Below are 16,258 nucleotides of genomic sequence, written 5' to 3'. Positions count from 1 at the left end.
CTGATTTCTAGAAATTCCTTAAAATATATCTCTCACTGATTTTTTTTCTCTGGTCGGACCCTAACTGACACAGGGGTCAAGGCAAGTCAATGAGGAAAGGATAGTCTTTCCAAAAAATGGTGCTGGGACAATTGGATATTGACGTGTAAAAAGATTAATTTAGACCCTCATCTCACAGCATGTACAAAAATTAGTACAAAAATGGTTCATAGACCTAAATATAAGAGCTAAAAACATAAAACCATTTAGAATAAAACATAGAATAGGACTTCCCGGGTGGTGCAGTGCTTAAGAATCCGCCTGCCAATGCAGGGACACAGGTTCGAGCCCTGGTCTGGGAAGATCCCACATGCTGTGGAGCAATTAAGCTCGTGCGCCACAACTACTGAACCCGTGCTCTGGAGCCCGCGAGCCACAACTACTGAGCCGGGCACCTAAAGCCCGTGCTCCGCAACAAGAGAAGCCACCACAATGAGAAGCCTGCACACCTCAACAAAGAGTAGCCCCCACTCACTGCAGCTAGAGAAACCCCACATGCAGCAACAAAGACCCAATTCAGCCAAAAATAAATATATAAATAAATACAATTATTTAAAAAAAAAACATAGAAAAACCTTTATGATCCTGGATTAAGCAGAGTTCTTAGATACATCAAAGGCATGATCCATTCCAGAAAAAAGAAATTTGACTTCATAAAAATTAAAAACTAAAAAAAAAAAAAAACCTTTTGCACTTCAAAAGACGTTTTTTAAGGGAACTATACTCACTATCTTGTAATCACCCATAGTGGAAGAGAATGTAAAAAAAGAATATATATACATATATACACACACACACATATATATATAATTGAATCACTTTTTTGTACATCTGAAACTAATGTAACATTGTAAATCAACTATATTTCAATAAAAATATTTTAAAAACAAAAAATATATTTTTAAATCATGAAAATTAAAAACAACCTATAGACTGGGAGAAAATATATATTTGCATATTGTATATTGATAAAAGACTTATAGCCCAAATATATAAAGATCAACTCAATAATAAGACAAACAACTCGAATAATAGAAATGGCTGATAAGCACATGGAAAAATGCCCAGCACCGTTAGTTATTAGGGAAATGCAAAGTAAAACCACACATTAGTATCGCTGTAATAAAAAAGACTGTCAGTAACAAGTTTTGGCAGGGATGTAAAGAAACTGTGACCCTCATACACTGCTGGTGGAATGAAAAATGGTGCAGCCACTTTGGAAAGCAGTTTGGCAGTTTCTTTAAAAATTAAATTAAAAAAATTTTTTTATATGACTCAGCAATTCCACTCCTTGGTATTGATTCAGGATAAATAAAAACACATGTCCATACAAAGAAATTTTTGGCAAATGTTCCTTGCACCATTTATGCATAAGAGCCAAAAAATGGAAACAATCCAAATGTCCATTAACTGGTAAATGAGTAAACGAAATGTCTTTGATCCATTTAATGGAGTACTATTTAGCAATAGAAAGAAAGACACCAACTGCCGATATGTCCTAGGGCATGGGTGAACCTCAAAAACGTGCTAAGTGAAAGAAGTCAGATGCAAAAAGCTACAAAAGATTCCATTTGTATGAAATGCTTTTTTATTTTTTATTTAAGATTTTTTTTTTGGATGTGGACCATTTTTAAAGTCTTTACTGAATTTGTTACAATATTGCTTCTGTTTTATGTTTTTTTTGATTTTCGGCTGCGAGGCATGTGGGTTCTTAGTTCCCCAGCCAGGGATCAAACCCTCACCCCTTGCATTGGAAGGCAAAGTCTTGACCTCTGGACCACCAGGGAAGTCCCCTGAAATTCTTTCTTAAAAAGGCAAACCTACAGAGGCAGAAAGAGGATTAGTGGTTGTCTGAGAAACGGGTAGAAACAGGGGTTCATGGAAAATTAGCAGGATGGATCTTTCTGGATGATGGAAATATTCTAAACCTGAATTGTGGTGATATTTGCACAGTTCTGCAAATTTACTAAAAATCAATAAATTATCGGGACTTCCCTGGTGGTACACTGGTTAAGAATCCGCCTGCCAATGCAGGGGACACGGGTTTGAGCCCTGGTCCGGGAAGATCCCACATGCTGCAGAGCAACAAAGCCACTGCGACGCAACTACTGAAGCCCTCCCGCCTAGAGCCCCGTGCTCTGCAACGAGAGAAGCCACTGCAATGAGAAGCCTGCGCACCACAAGGAAGAGTAGTCCCCACTCAAGGCAACTAGAGAAAGCCCGCGCACAGCAATGAAGACCCAACCCAGCCAAAAATAAATAAATAAATAAATAATTTTTTAAAAATAAAAATAAATTGTCCACTTAAAACGAGTATATTTTGTGGTATGGAAGTGATACCTCAATCAAGCTGTTTTTTTAAAAATAAACAAACAAGAAAACTACAAAATAAAAAACAAACTAAACCAGACTGTTTAGGGTTATAAATTTAGGTGGTTGAAGTATGAAGAATACAAGGTGGTAGGGACTTCCCTGGTGGTCCACTGGTTAAGACTCCGTGCTCCCAATGCAGGGGGCCTGGGCTCGATCCCTGCTCAGGGAACTAGATCCCACATGCCACAACTAAAAATCCCGCATGCCACAATGAAGATCCCGAGTACCGCAACGAAGACCCAGTGCAACCAAATAAATAAATATTAAAAACAAAAAACAAAAAACACCAAGGTGGTAATTATCTTGAAATTTGGGTGGTTATCGAGTGGGATGGGGGAGAGGCACCAGGGAGGGGTGGGGGTGGGAGGCAGTGAGTAGAGGGGAGGCTAGGGGGCTCCTAGGAGACTGACCACGTCCTGTTTCTTGACCTAGATGGTGAGCACATGAGTGCTTGCTTTACAGTAAAACTTTTTAATTTTATTTATGTATTTATTTATATATATTTTTTGCCATACCACATGGCTTGCAGGATCTTAGTTCCCCTACCAGGGATTGAACCTGGGCCACGGCAGTGAAAACACCGAGTGCGCTGGATGGCCAGAGAATTCCCATAAAACTTTAAATATATATTTTGTTTTATACACGTTTCTTGACATATGTTATATTACACAATAGTAACCCTTTACAATACCAACCAAAAAACGTATTGTTTCTGGGAATAAATCTAACAAAAACGAGCAAGACCTGTCTGCAGCAAATTACAAACTTTACTGAAAAACATTAAATCAGCCCTTAATAAGTGTACGGTAGTGCAAAGGGATCATTATTCCCCAAACTGATTTGTAGAGTCAATGCAATTCTGATCAAATCCTAAAAGGTTTTTCAAAGAATTTGACAAAATCAAATTAAAAACAAGCCCAAGAAGAGCCACATGACTCTTCAAGAATAATGATATCCCGCTAGCTATTATGGCTTCTGCAGACTTATAAAGCTGTAACTATCAGGACAGCATGATCTTGGCCCAGGGAAAACAAACTGATCCACAAAAGGCAATAGAGAGCCCAGAACAGTCCACAGGCACATACACAACCTGGAACACTGATTATAGAGCATCTGGAAAAGAAGGAACTAGTTCATAAATAAATCAATAAAATAAAATATCAAAATCAATACAAATGAAATATAATAATAATATCTGATATGCAGGGTTGAAACAAAGGGACAGAGTTAAAGTACTTGGACAAGAATAGCCCTTAGGTTGGAGAGGGCTAAATGGGAGCCCATGTGATGGAAAGTCCCTTCACTGCTCCAGTGAGGATATAAGATGAGTTAGATTAGGTGTTCGTGGTATAACTGCCAACCAATTAAGGAGAAAAATGGAACACTGGGCATTGGAGGGTACCACTACAAAAAGAAGTGAGAAATAAGAAAAAAGAAGCATAGAAAAAACTGGACAACTAAAAGGCACAAAATAAAGTCACAAAAAGAAGTTTAAGTTGTGGAATTAATTACAGAACGCTCAGTTAAAGTTGGAGTCAGGACGCGTCTGTAGGGAGCTCTCTCCACGAATATGCATGTCAGTTACCCCAAACAGGAAGAGATTTCCGCCTACATCTTGGACAGGAAGGTGCTTCTACTTACCATCAGGCAGGAGGAAGGAAACTTCCCTCCACCCCCAACAGACCAGCCAATCAGAGACTGCAGGGGCTCAGTCAATGGGAAGCCTCCATTGAACCCCCAGCTCCTCCAATGGAATATTTGGTTATCACAGCCCCTCCCTACTCCCCCTTTTCCCTATAAAAGCAAGTTCCCCCTGCTTGTTCTCTGGATTTGGCTTTTTTGTCTGCCATAGTTTCCATATCCAAAATTGCAATTCCTCTGCTATTCCCGAATAAACTCGCTTTCGCTGATAAAATAACTGGCTACCGTTTATTAAAGTTGATATATTTATAGGGTGTCAGAAGTGGGATCTGAAGGAGGCGAACCCCAAGAGATGACGGGCCCTGGAATGGAGCGAGGTACCCACACTGTGAGCCCTACATGCTCATCACTTCCCTGAGTCTCTTCTTGGATTCCAAACTGCTCTTTTTGCGTTTTGAGTTCTCTGGCTTTTTTCGGGATCTGGAAAGGCTTTGTCCTTTCAGGGGAGAGGTTTCATCCTTTCTGGTTCAAGGTTTCGCCCTTGGTGAGTACTCAGTTGTTTTCTGGAGTGTGCAAGAGTGAAGGGGATCGAGCTAACTGGAATCCAATAATTTGCTTTATTCCTTTTGGAATCTGGGCTAGGACTCCAGCAACTTTCTTGGGTTTCCAGGAGAATGTAAGGAAAAGGGATCCTGGTCATCTAAATGCTCTGAGGGCAGCCCTCCCTCAGGGACTCTGGCAGGTTCATGTTTGGAAGCTATGGACCCTGACATGCTCATTTCTCTTTCCCCTGACATGCTCATTTTTAACTAAGTGGGCTGAACCAACTAAAAGTAATCCAGAATTATCATGGCCATTACAGGGAACTTTCAATCTTCCCAAACTTGTTTTTCTTAAGATGAAATTGGAGAACTGTGGTTCTAAAATTTTATTTTATTTAATTTATTATTTTTTAAATTTATATATTTATTTTTGGCTGCATTGGGTCTCCGTTGCTGCGCGGGCTTTCTCTAGTTATGGCGAGGGGGGCTACTCTTCGTTGCAGGGCACAGGCTTCTCATTGTGGTGGTTTCTCTTGCTGTGGAGCACGGGCTCTAGGCGCACGGGCTTCAGCAGTTGTGACTCGTGGGCTCTAGAGTGCAGGCTCAGTAGTTGTGGCCCGCTGGCTTAGTTGCTCCAAGGCATGTGCGATCTTCCCGGACCAGGGATCAAACCCGTGTCCCCTGCATTGGCCAGCGGATTTTTAACCCCTTCGCCACCAGGGAAGTTCCATGTGGTTCTAAAATTAAACAAGAAGAATGGGATATTTATTTTCATTGGTACCTGGAAGCTTCCAAATGTGCACGAAAGTCTAAAATTTCCTCTTTGCAAGATACCATTTCTAAATTGGCCAAAACAACTAAAAAACTTGAAAAGAACAAAACAGTTTCTGAAGCCTTGTGTTCCTTGAGTTCCCCTCCCCCAACTTCTTTTTTTTTTTTTAATTTTTATTTTATTTATTTATTTATTTATGGCTGTGTTCGGTCTTCGTTTCTGTGCGAGGGCTTTTCTCTAGTTGCGGCAAGTGGGGGCCTCTCACTGTCGCGGCCTCTCTTGTTGCGGGGCACAGGCTCCAGACGCGCAGGCTCAGTGATTGTGGCTCACGGGCTCCGCGGCATGTGGGATTCTCCCAGACCAGGGCCCGAACCCATGTCTCCTGCACCGGAAGGCAGACTCTCAACCACTGCGCCACTAGGGAAGCCCCCCCAACTTCTTTGTCTCTGGCACCAGCTTGTGTGTCTTTTCCGCCCCCTTTGTCTCAGACTCCGCCCCCTTTGTTTCTTCCTCTCCCCTCCCCTGTGAAAACCTGCCCCTTTAAAATCGGACCCTCAGGGGGACTTCTCTGGCGGTCCAGTGGTTGAGGCTTCACCTTCCAATGCAGGGGGTGCAGGTTCAATACGTGGGCAGGTAGCTAAGATCCCACATGCCTCGGGACGAAAAAACCAAAACATAAAACAGAAGCAATATTGTAACAAATTCAATAAAGACTTCAAAATGGTTCACATCAAAAAAAAAAAATCTTTAATAAAAAATAAATAAAAATAAAATAAAATTGAACCCTCTTAGGGTCCAAGTGCTTAACCCCTAATTATAGATTTTAAGTTAACTGGAGCAGGACTCCCCTGGTGGCACAGTGGTTAAGAATCCGCCTGTCAACGCAGGGGACACGGGTTTGAGCCCTGGTCCGGGAAGATCCCACGTGCCACGGAGCAACTAAGCCCATGCGCCACAACTACTGAAGCCCATGCGCCTAGAGCCTGTGCTCTGCAACGAGACGACTCCGCAACGAGAAGCCACCACAATGAGAAGCCTGTGCACTGCAACGAAGACCCAATGCATCCAAAAATAAATAAATTAAAATAAATAAATTTATAAAAACTAAAAATCAGTAGTGTACTTAGGTAAAACTAAAACAATTTTCTTTCATTTACTAAAAGGACAAGGTTTTCTTGGAATATTGGTCTGCTTCTCATGGGAGATTATGAAGGATTTTTCTTTACCTTTTTTTAAAGTAATCTGCTTAGAAAGCAAAGATTTGTGTTTTAACAAAATTATTTCCTGTGCTTACGTTGTCTTATTCAGGCCTTTCATTACTAAAGAAAACTGAGTCTTCTCAATATTTTTTTTTAATTAATTAATTAATTTATTTTTGGCTGGGTTGGGTCTTCATTGCTGTGCGCGGGCTTTCTCTAGTTGCCTTGAGCGGGGACTACTCTTCTTTGTGGTGCGCAGGCTTCTCATTGCAGTGGCTTCTCTCGTTGCAGAGCACGGGCTCTAGGCTCGCGGGCTTCAGTAGTTGTGGCTCACGGGCTTAGTTGCTCCACGGCATGTGGGATCTTCCCAGACCAGGGCTCGAACCCGTGTCCCCTGCATTGGCAGGCGGATTCTTAACCACTGCGCCACCAGGGAAGTCCTCTTCTCAGTATTAAAAGATCTAAGTTTTGCTTACGACTATGTAACCTCTTGTATTTGCCTTTGAAATCTTTTATTGTTACTTTGGTCAGACCGATAATTAAGTATCATTTCACAATGATCTGTGGTCCTATTTGGTCAAATGTCCAAAACCTTTTGTTACTTTTGACAAACTTCCCCCAAATCAAGTTCTAAATGAAGTCTTGCTGACCTTGCACTAACTGGGCTCTTCCAGAGGGCCCCTGGAGAATCTCAAAGGATTTGTCCCTCACCTGGTAAAATGCTTAACTAATCAGGCTTATTTGATGAGCTAGATTACATGGGAAGCTTGTAATAGGCTTCTAAGTAAGAAGGAATACAGAATCTTTTAACCTTATAGTTGTATAAGTACATATTAGCATGTGCTCAAAAGTCATATGAAATTGCTAAATTCTGAGATGTCCTGATATAATGTTATTGGTCATGATTTTTGGTTTGTTTTTGTTTTTTGGTTTTTTTGGTCGTGCTGCATGGCTTGCAGGATCTTAGTTACCCGGGCCCCAGCAGTGAAAGTGCCAAGCCCTAACCACTGCACCACCAGGGAATTTCCAACCGCTCACCACTTTAAACATATGTCATAGAGATAAGCTGATCCCCTCGCCACTCCCATTATAACGAATTCTCATCAGATTTTTAATAATGGGCATTTTCAAGTCTTTCTGTCATTATAGTTACTGCTTTACTCTGATGCTTCTGCAAATGTTCCTCTTTAAAGAGATTCATGGAAAGGACTCTGACGGGTACTCTGAAACACAGTTTTCTTTCTTATAACTCTAAGATCATACAACTGAACTGTGTAAGAATTTCTAAAACTCTAATGGAAAACCAGTTGCTTTAATGTTTTGTTTTCCTTTTCTCCTCTCCTTTAAGCTGTCTATAACTTAAAACAATTTGGTAAAGTGTATCTTGGCATCAAAGGTTGAAGCACTTACATTTTCTCCCTACCTGGTCCCTCAAGAGTTCTGAAACTCTTATTAAATATTTTTGTTTTTCATGACAGTGGACGTATGTGCACACGTTCAATGGAGTCTGTTGTCCCTGAACAGGACACGCAAAGCACGTGGCTCCTGCTTCTTTGATCCGAGCTGAGAAAGGGAGAAATACTTCTGCATTGTAAAGGCCTCATTGCTTCTACTGAAAATAACCAGTTGGGCAATTCCCTGGCGGTCCAGTGGTTAGGACTCCGTGCTCTCACTGCCAAGCGCCCAGGTTCGATCCCTGGTGGGGGAGCTAAGATCGTGCAAGCCACATGGTGTGGCCAAAAAAAAAAAAAGTTTAAGAAACTAACTAGTTAGGATTAACGTATACACACTACTATACATAAAATAGATAACCAACTCAATATTTTATAATAACCTATAAGGGAAAAGAATCTGGAAAAGAACGTGTGTGTGTGTGTGTAACGAATCACTTTGCTGTCCACCTGAACCTAACACAACATTGTAAATCAAGTATACTTCAATTAAATTAAAAAACAAAACTAAAAAAGAAAGAAAGAAAATCACCAGGCTCTGGCAGAGCACTCCTTTTGCAGCGCACTCCCGGAAGACCAAGACCCCGAACACCACAGCCCACAGCCCGGAGATTCTGGGTACTGGAAAAGGCACCTCCAAAAGGACTCTCTCCAGCCTCGCCGGAAGGGCCCCATCAAGTCCTGTTGACTAACCCTTGTGCCACCAAACTCCAGAGAGGGGACTCCTGGGTTCAGTGTCACATCTAAAGGAGGCACCAAATCCCAACTGGACCTACACACTCTCTGGCGACCTGAAGATAACGCCCATTAGGACCTGAAGCAGAGGACATCTGAGGCCAACAGCTTTCCCAAAACGTCTGGACCAGGCCTGTATACCTTTATTTCAATACAGTCCCTCACCTTGTTCCTCCCTCCCTTCCATGGAAGGACAACACCCTCATTCGTATTTCCCAGTCCCTGAAGAAAGGGGGAAACCTCTCTGATTGCTCGATTTGCCACTGGAATCCTCAGCTGGCCCAGCATAGCAATGGCCCTTTGGGTCAGCCTATAAGTAATTTCACTGGGGTTCCAGACGCTGCTGTCTGTCCAAATTGTTCTGCAGGCCCATTTTATAGAGTTAGGGAGCTAAGCTCACCTAAATTTATTCCTTGCTTCAATTTGACCCAACCCTGGGATAGGAAAACACGATCTTTTGAATATCTGCATGAAAAGTTCAACGGAGCTGGCAATGCAAGTTGAGTCATCTGTAAACTTGCTGACTTATCTGTACATCTAGGTAACTTCCTGTTGGGTAACAACAAAATTTCCGAGCCTTGGCTAAGTAATGCCAGTGCCTCTGCACCAATGAAGGAACCCATAGATTCCATCACTCATGTGGAGGCTTTATGTGCGCCCCCTGGTTTCACCTTCATATGTGGAAGTTTGGGGGATGGCCTTTATGCTTGGGCAGCCCATTGTCTTGATGGCTGGAGAACACAGGACGGCGTGCTCTGCTGTATTCACTGTCCTGTTCTCCTGACATAACTGAACAGAAGCCTCACGTTTGCTCCGTCCCATTAAACCTCTGTAACTGCCTTAAGCAAGAACTTCCAGCAGGCCTAAGAGATTCTGCCTTTGCCTCTGTAGGGAGAGCTTTCCTCCCACGGAGGGGAATGAGCACCAATGAACGTATGATGAGGAATCTCTCCCTGACACTAGGCGAGTGAGCCAACTCTGGAGCCAAAGCAGTTTCAGCTCAGTGACGGTCACTTAACTCATCGGCCAAGGTGGTTTCGGGTAACCACGAGCCTGCGATTACCTACTTGCTGAGCAAGGAAGTGTCTGCAGTAGCAAACCCCTCTTGCTGCAAGTGGTTAAATGCCTCTGGGGAAGTAGAGACCCAATGACATAAAACTAAAGAGCGAGCGCATTGGTTAGAGCAATATCACCGGACAACCTGCTGTCTTTTCGGTGTATTCAGCTGGATACCTGCAGGTCTGGCTCCTGGTTTAGAACCATCGTGCAAACTGGCCATCCCTCGCAGCCCCCAGGGAGCCCTGGAGCTGGGAGGAAGCCAGCCTTTCCGGGCAGGACGTGCCCCCTCCCCACCCTTCCCGTCGGGGCCCAGGGTCCGCGTGCCGGCTCGGCAGGTCAGCCGCTTCCCTGTGCCGGGATAGGCTCCTCTCCCTGACAGACCTCAGCCCATCCAGGTCTGCAGCCGACCACCATGACCACCACGAAGAGAATGGATGGCGGCGAGGCGGCTCTGATCGTGCGGGACCCTCAGGGACGGGGGGGGGGGGGGGGGTCTGCCAGGATCTCTAGAGACACCAGCCCCCGTGGTCCTTGAGGTTCTGGGAGGACAGGGGTTGGGCTGAGCTCGGCGGTGGGGGCCTGGAGCTCCCGGCACAGTCCACGCTGGCGGTGCCTCCACCCTGACCCGCCCTCCCCTCGGCCCCTCTTCTCGGGACATGTTGTTGCCCCCCCAGTTGTGCTCCTGTCCCCCCACCTCCCAGGCTGCGCCCTCCTCCCGGGTGGGTGGGGCCATGCTGACCCGCGTGCCCACCAAGCGACAGCACTGAACCCACCTCGCCCCCCTTGGGAGCCCAGCCCAGGAGGTGCCCCAAGGCTTGGCGCTCACCCGCCCCAGGCAGCCAGCACGGCTCCTGCACTCCTGCTCGGGGAGACATGAGCCTGCAGAGCCAGGGTTGGGGAGAAGCCAGGATGGCAAGCATGAGGCCCCACCCCAGGCCTGGGAAGCAGTGGACCTCTGCGGTCTGCGGCATCCCGACTCACAGGCCTCCCCCGAGTTCAGCACCCTGGAGCAGGTTGGTGGGCAGCGCAGGGGGATCCAGGAGGTCAGGGACCCCGACTTGGACCCACCTCCTACTGCTGTCACCCTGAGAGTCCCCCTTCCGGAGCATTTAGGGGATTCCACTGGACCAGCTCATTGGGGGGAGCCCCCCACCCATCCCTTTGCCTCCCGGGGAGCTCCTGGGCCCAAGATGCCATGAGAAATCCATGCAGACCCACGGGATTCTTGCAGTGGAGAAGCATCCGGGACTTTAGGCCCCCAGGGTGAGCAAGTTTGTGTTCGGCTGCTGCAGGCACCCGAACGAGTCGTGGTCATATCCGACTCTGCAGGGGACCAGCTACGTGTCCCTGGGGTCTGCTCACCCGCTCTGCCGTCATCTATCCTCTGTCCCACGGGGACAGACCTACTACCCACTCCTGAGGAGCCAGCCCTGTGGGACATACTGGCGCTGAAGAATGCAGGCTGAATTAAGGACCCGCAGGTGGCAGATTGGGGCTCTGAGGGGGATTGGAATTGGCAGAGGAGCTCAGAGCTGACCCAGCCCCAACGGTCCCCCCAGGTCCCAGTGTGAACCGGCGGAGGGCCATGGACAGATTTATTCGGGGCTTAGAGGCCTGGGGCAAATCCACAGGGTCCCCTCCCTCCAACTGCCACTATCAAACCAACGTCCCGTCGTGCCCGTGGGCGTCCACTGCGTCCGGCGGCGCCTGCGCTACAAGAGGTTCACCGTGGCCACCACTTGCTTGCAGCCAGTGACGGCGAACTCGCGGCCAGCCACGCGGTAGTAGCTGAGCTGCGCGGCCAGGAGCTCGGCGCGGGCCTGCTCCGGGAAGAAGCCCTCCCCGGCCATCTCGTCCCGGAAGCAGTTGACCACATCCCCCTTGTCCAGCAGCAGAAAGGGCACGATGGCCGCGGCCTGCCACAGCGGGTGGTCGCGCACCAGGAGCGCCCTCAGGCTGGCGCGCAGCTCCTCCTCGGCCTGTGCCGCCACCGCCGCGGCCCCGGCCCCGTGGGCGCCGTCTGGGCACAGGGCCAGCGTGCGGGACGCGTTCTGCAGCACGAAGCGCGTGACCTCCGCGCCGCCGTTGCCGCTGAGAAGCACGTAAATGGCGTTGTGGAAGTGGTGCGAGCGCTGCGGCTGCAGGAAGCCGTGCAGCTCGTCCAGCAGCGCCGGCGGCAGGAGCTCCACGTCGTCCAGCACCAGGAGCGGGGTCTTCTCCTCCGCCTCGGCCCGCGCCACCACGTCGGCCACACGCCGCGCCAGCTCCTGGCGACAGTCCTCCGCGGCGCGCGGCTCGGGGCAGTGGTGCCGCGCGTGGTACTGCAGCACGAGCGCGCCGTCCTCGAGCACCGCGCGGAAGTGGCGCGCCAGCAGGCGGCCCACATGGCTCTTGCCCACGCCGCTGGGCCCATGCAGCGCCAGGAGCAGCGGGCGGCTGTGCACGTGCGTGGCCAGGTAGTCCCGCAGCAGCGCCACGACGCGCCGCACGGCCGCCGGCTGGCCGAACACGGCCCGCTGCAGCGCCTTCTCCAGCCCGTCAAGGTCATAGCGCTGCGCGTTGTCGTCCAGGTTCTCGATGGCGTTGAGCACCTGGAAGCCCACGATGGCCACAAGCAGCAACAGGCAACGCTGCACGCGGCTCCGGCGCTCCGCGCGCGGCCGGTACTTGCGCGACGTCTCGGGGTAGAGCACCATGCGGCTGCGCCGGCGCTTCTTTCGCGGCGGCCTCGAGGGCAGCTCCGCCGGGCCGTCGAAGGTGAAAAACTGCGGCTGGTCTGGGTCCGCTCGCGGCGCCTGGGGCTCGGAGTCCACCCTCACGGCCGGAGGCGGGAGGCACCGCTTGCGCAGGAGGCGCACGCGGCGGCGCAGGCAGACCACGGCGCGCGCGGGCGCGATCACGCTCGGGCGGGGGGCGACGGGGTCCGCTGCCGCGGGCTCCGGGCTGGGCTGGCCGCGGTCCATGGCGCAGGGGCGGCGCTTGGCATGCAGGTCACCCTCCCTGCAACAGGAAGACGGGGAGGGTCTCCAGACTTCCGCCCGGCCTACGGGGACCCTCCCCCGAGATCTCAGCCCCCCCCCCACCCCGCGAGGCCCCCCGGAGTGCGGCCCGCTGCCCCGAGGCCAGGGTCTGGTACCGGCCTCGCCCCTCTGACCAGGAAGCGGCTCCCCTCGGGGCCCCAATGCAAATCTCTCGGATCCTCGCATAAACAGCCTCGGGCCTTGAGGAAGTGGCTGCGGGGGGGTGGGGGGGGGTCGGGGGCGCATTTTATCGGGCAGCCGCCGCCCGGGCTTCCTGGAGGAGGAGTCGGAGTCGGTGCCGACCTGGCGCCAATTAGGGGTGGAGCAGGGTCAAGGCCGGACCCCGCCCCTGACGCAGCTCGACTGCCGGGCGCCGGGGGCCCCCCGGTCCCTAGAGGGGGGCGTGGGAAGCAGAGGCCCCAGCATCCCCAGAGTTCAGAGATGCCCCTTTCCCACGAACACTTGGTGGGGGTGGGGGGGCGGTCTGGCCGGAACTTCTGCTTTCCGGAATGGGCCCCTGTCCCCAAGCTGAGCCCAGGCCTCCCAGCATCGCTCTAGTGGGCACACTAATGGAATTGGGGAAAGGGAGCCCCCTAGAGGCGGGTGGGGGTGGGGTGAAAAGAGGGACAGAAAGGCGAGACCCGGAGAAGGAGAGATGAAGCCACTGAGGGGACAGCTGGAGAAAGTTGGGGTGGATGCCCCCGGCCCTCCCCAGTACCTGCACCTGCGTCAGCTCAGGCTCTCGCTGGCCCGCCCCCAGCCCCCCAGGGCGGCCCCCCGCCCACGCCACGGGCTGGGGTCTGCGACGCAGGAAGCAGAATGTGCTGGCTTCCTGGCGGGGGTCGGAGTGGGGTCCGGGGCCTCACTGGGTCAGCTCAGGCTCAGAGGGGCTGCGACACCTCCCCCGGAGCGGAGGAAGCTCTGGGGAGGTTTCCGCTTCTTTGCAAAGGAAGTGAGTCAGGGGTGTGGCGCGGGCGGGACTCAGGCTGGACGGAGGCACCAGAGGGGGAGGCCTGGCTGACTCGCCCAGGTACCCCGGCCGGCTGGTCACCTACCCTAAAGCCCTCCCAGCACTCCTGACTCAGCCCAGGCCCAGGACACCCGGTGAGGCCGAGGGCATTGCCTCCCCTGGGGTCCCACATGCCTTTGCTCCTCAGCCTGCCCTCCACAGGACCCCCACCTCCCCAGGGACATCTGCGCCTGACCACCCCCCGCCCCCCGCAGGGCCCACAGCGAGGGGGATAGGCGTGTCCAGGCTGCTGGTTAGCAGAGGCGGAGGGGGCGGGCAGGGTTCTCTCCCAGCTGGGGACCTCCAACCCTCTCCCCTCTTCCCCCTGCCCAAGCCCAATCTGGGTGCCCACAGAGTAGGGCTTGTTTCCTTTTCCTGACCCTCTTCTACCAGGTCCCGGGCTCCACAGTGCTCCCCCCTCTGCCTCCCCCTTTGTCTTCCCCTGTACCCCGGCCTAGTGCCCCCACCCCAGGACAGGGCAGGAAGTTCTAGAATGGGGGAAAAAAACCCACGCATGACTCAGGGCCCTGGTCGGAGGGCAAATTTAGAAAGAACTTGGGCCAAGAGTTGGCAGATGGAGACTCTGGACCCTTCCCCGGCCACCAGCTTCATGTGGCCCTGCCCCCACCCCCGTGCCCATCTCTGTGCACACTGGCCTGCCTGGATGACTCGCTTCTCCGGAGCGGGCCTGCTAACCAGCAGTAATGCCCCCAGACCAGTCCTGGCCCCGAGCTCAACTGGGTCCCGCGGGCGCTGGCAGTCCTGAGCCCCGACCCTCCAGCCTCCTCGTCCCTCATCCTCCACACTTCTGCCCACACGGGTCCCTCTGCCATCCCTCCCCACTTCCTAGCTTCCCTCCACCTCCCTGCCCAACCTGCGTCAGGGAGAAGTCACTCACGGGCTTGGGGGCTCCCGTCCTCCCCAGAATATGGGGCTCCTGCCTGTCCATGTGTGTCCGATGCCCTCCGGCGGGATCACTGAGAAACTGCTGCTTCTCCGCTTCCTCCTCTCCAGCTGCGGGCCTGGCTCCCCGAGACCCGCTGCCCCTCCCTGTGCTGGGCCAGGTGCTCAGGGACCCCTCGGGCGTCACCCACCATGTGGCCCCTGCCCAGGCCTTCCTGGAACCAGGACGGAAGGATATCTGTCCAGGTCTCTGCTGGTGCCCCACGGCCCCGGTATGAGGGTGGGGTCCTTTGGGGTCTTCAGGCTTTCTACAGTCTCCCAGCTTCTTCTGACACAGAGAACCCCAGGAGACCCTGACAGGCAGACGCGGGAAAAGGTGCACAGGGGTGGGGCGGGGGCGCTGGCTGGCAGCTGCTTCTGCCAGATGCTGGTCCCAAACCTGCTGGGGTCCAGAGCCCCATCACTGGGTGAGGAGGGGGCCTGTACGTGGGGTGTGGCAGGAGTCAAGAAAGTCATGCCTCAGAGGGCCTGCCCCCAGCGGGGTCAAGGGTAAGCCTGAGCCCTGCACTAAAGCCTGCCTCCTCTGTACTTTCTCCCCCATCTCCAGGGCTGAAGGGGGCCCCACCTGTCCCTACCCTTCAGGACCGAGCCCACCACGCCCGTACGATGCCCTCCCACCCCTCCCTCCAGCCAGTGCCCCGTCCAGCCCTGTCCCCAGCCCCAAATTCAGGTCCACATCTTCAACCTGGTCTCTGCAGACCCCTCACCTCGCTGCCCACCCCCGACCCCTCCACCTGCCCAGTGTGGGCTCTGAGGTTCCCAAACTGCTGGCCTGGAGGTGGGCATGGCCCGCACCACACACATGCTCCCTCCTCCCCGAGTTCCCGTGTGGACACTCCCTTCCTCTCACCAGACCTCCCGCCCCCCAGCCTCCCCACAGCCCTGCCCGGTCTGGCCTCAGGATTCCCGCCTCCCTCGCAGCCCCAGCGGGTCCCTGAGCTCAGCTGCCCCCTCCCACCGGCCCACCTGGGGCTCTCCGTCGCTGCAGCCCTCACCCCCGCCCCGTCTGTCCTTGCAGCTCACGCCCTCCACCTGACGAGCCCCGCCCACCGGGGCCTCTGGTCCCCGGTCCCCTCGGGCTGGAGAAGCTTGGCCTCGCCGGCTGGTCTCTGTCCCCGTGGACCGTGAGCCTCAGAGGGGTCACGCGGGCCCCGTGCGGGCACTTGCAACTCCCCCGGCCCAGCTCCTTCCTCATCCTCTCCTCGGGCCCCACCTCTGCCCCATCCTGCCTGCCAGCCCAGGACCCGGCCCCCTGGCTCCTGGAGGAAAAGCGGCAGCTGGAAGGGGGTCCCCGCCTCCTCCCCGGGAACGCGCCCGCTCCCACGGGGCCCACGTGGGCCTGGCGCTGCCCCCTCCCCCACTCAGTGACACCTCAGCCGTCCTCCCACGCCCCACTCACTTTTCATTCCTTGTCACATCAGCGCACAAACGCCGGGCTCCTCCCGACTGCCGACG

The 16,258-nt window shown here is 52.6% G+C and overlaps 1 protein-coding gene across 7 annotated transcripts; it reads right to left on the bottom strand.

The window, feature by feature from the left end:
* Nucleotides 1-5,032: 5,032 nt before the first annotated feature.
* Nucleotides 5,033-14,753, bottom strand: TOR4A (torsin family 4 member A). 7 transcript variants are annotated; one of them, XR_009503828.1, is made up of 2 exons: nt 13,550-13,811; nt 5,033-5,332 (listed from the first exon to the last, which is right to left on the bottom strand). XR_009503828.1 is itself a non-coding variant. In XM_059926136.1 (2 exons), the coding sequence occupies exon 2, from the start codon at nt 12,772-12,774 to the stop codon at nt 11,524-11,526; it is 1,251 nt and encodes a 416-aa protein (XP_059782119.1). In that variant the 5' UTR covers nt 12,775-12,811; nt 14,739-14,753; the 3' UTR covers nt 11,390-11,523. The 7 variants fall into 7 exon arrangements, 5 of the variants coding, with proteins under 5 accessions (XP_059782119.1, XP_059782115.1, XP_059782117.1 ...); XM_059926136.1 differs by lacking the exons at nt 5,033-5,332; nt 13,550-13,811 and adding exons at nt 11,390-12,811; nt 14,739-14,753; XM_059926132.1 differs by lacking the exon at nt 5,033-5,332 and adding an exon at nt 11,390-12,811 and having other exon boundaries at nt 13,550-13,790.
* Between the last annotated feature and the right edge of the window lie 1,505 nt (nt 14,754-16,258).

This window comes from Balaenoptera ricei, chromosome 6 (assembly GCF_028023285.1).
Source record: "Balaenoptera ricei isolate mBalRic1 chromosome 6, mBalRic1.hap2, whole genome shotgun sequence".
Taxonomy (NCBI): domain Eukaryota; kingdom Metazoa; phylum Chordata; class Mammalia; order Artiodactyla; family Balaenopteridae; genus Balaenoptera; species Balaenoptera ricei.
Note: the sequence above shows the minus strand (reverse complement) of the source record. Positions and strands in the feature narration are given on the sequence as shown.

Bases quoted from the DNA above. Each gene is read 5' to 3' on its own strand.
- TOR4A (XM_059926136.1), bottom strand. From the start codon at position 12,774: ATGGACCGCGGCCAGCCCAGCCCGGAGCCCGCGGCAGCGGACCCCGTC.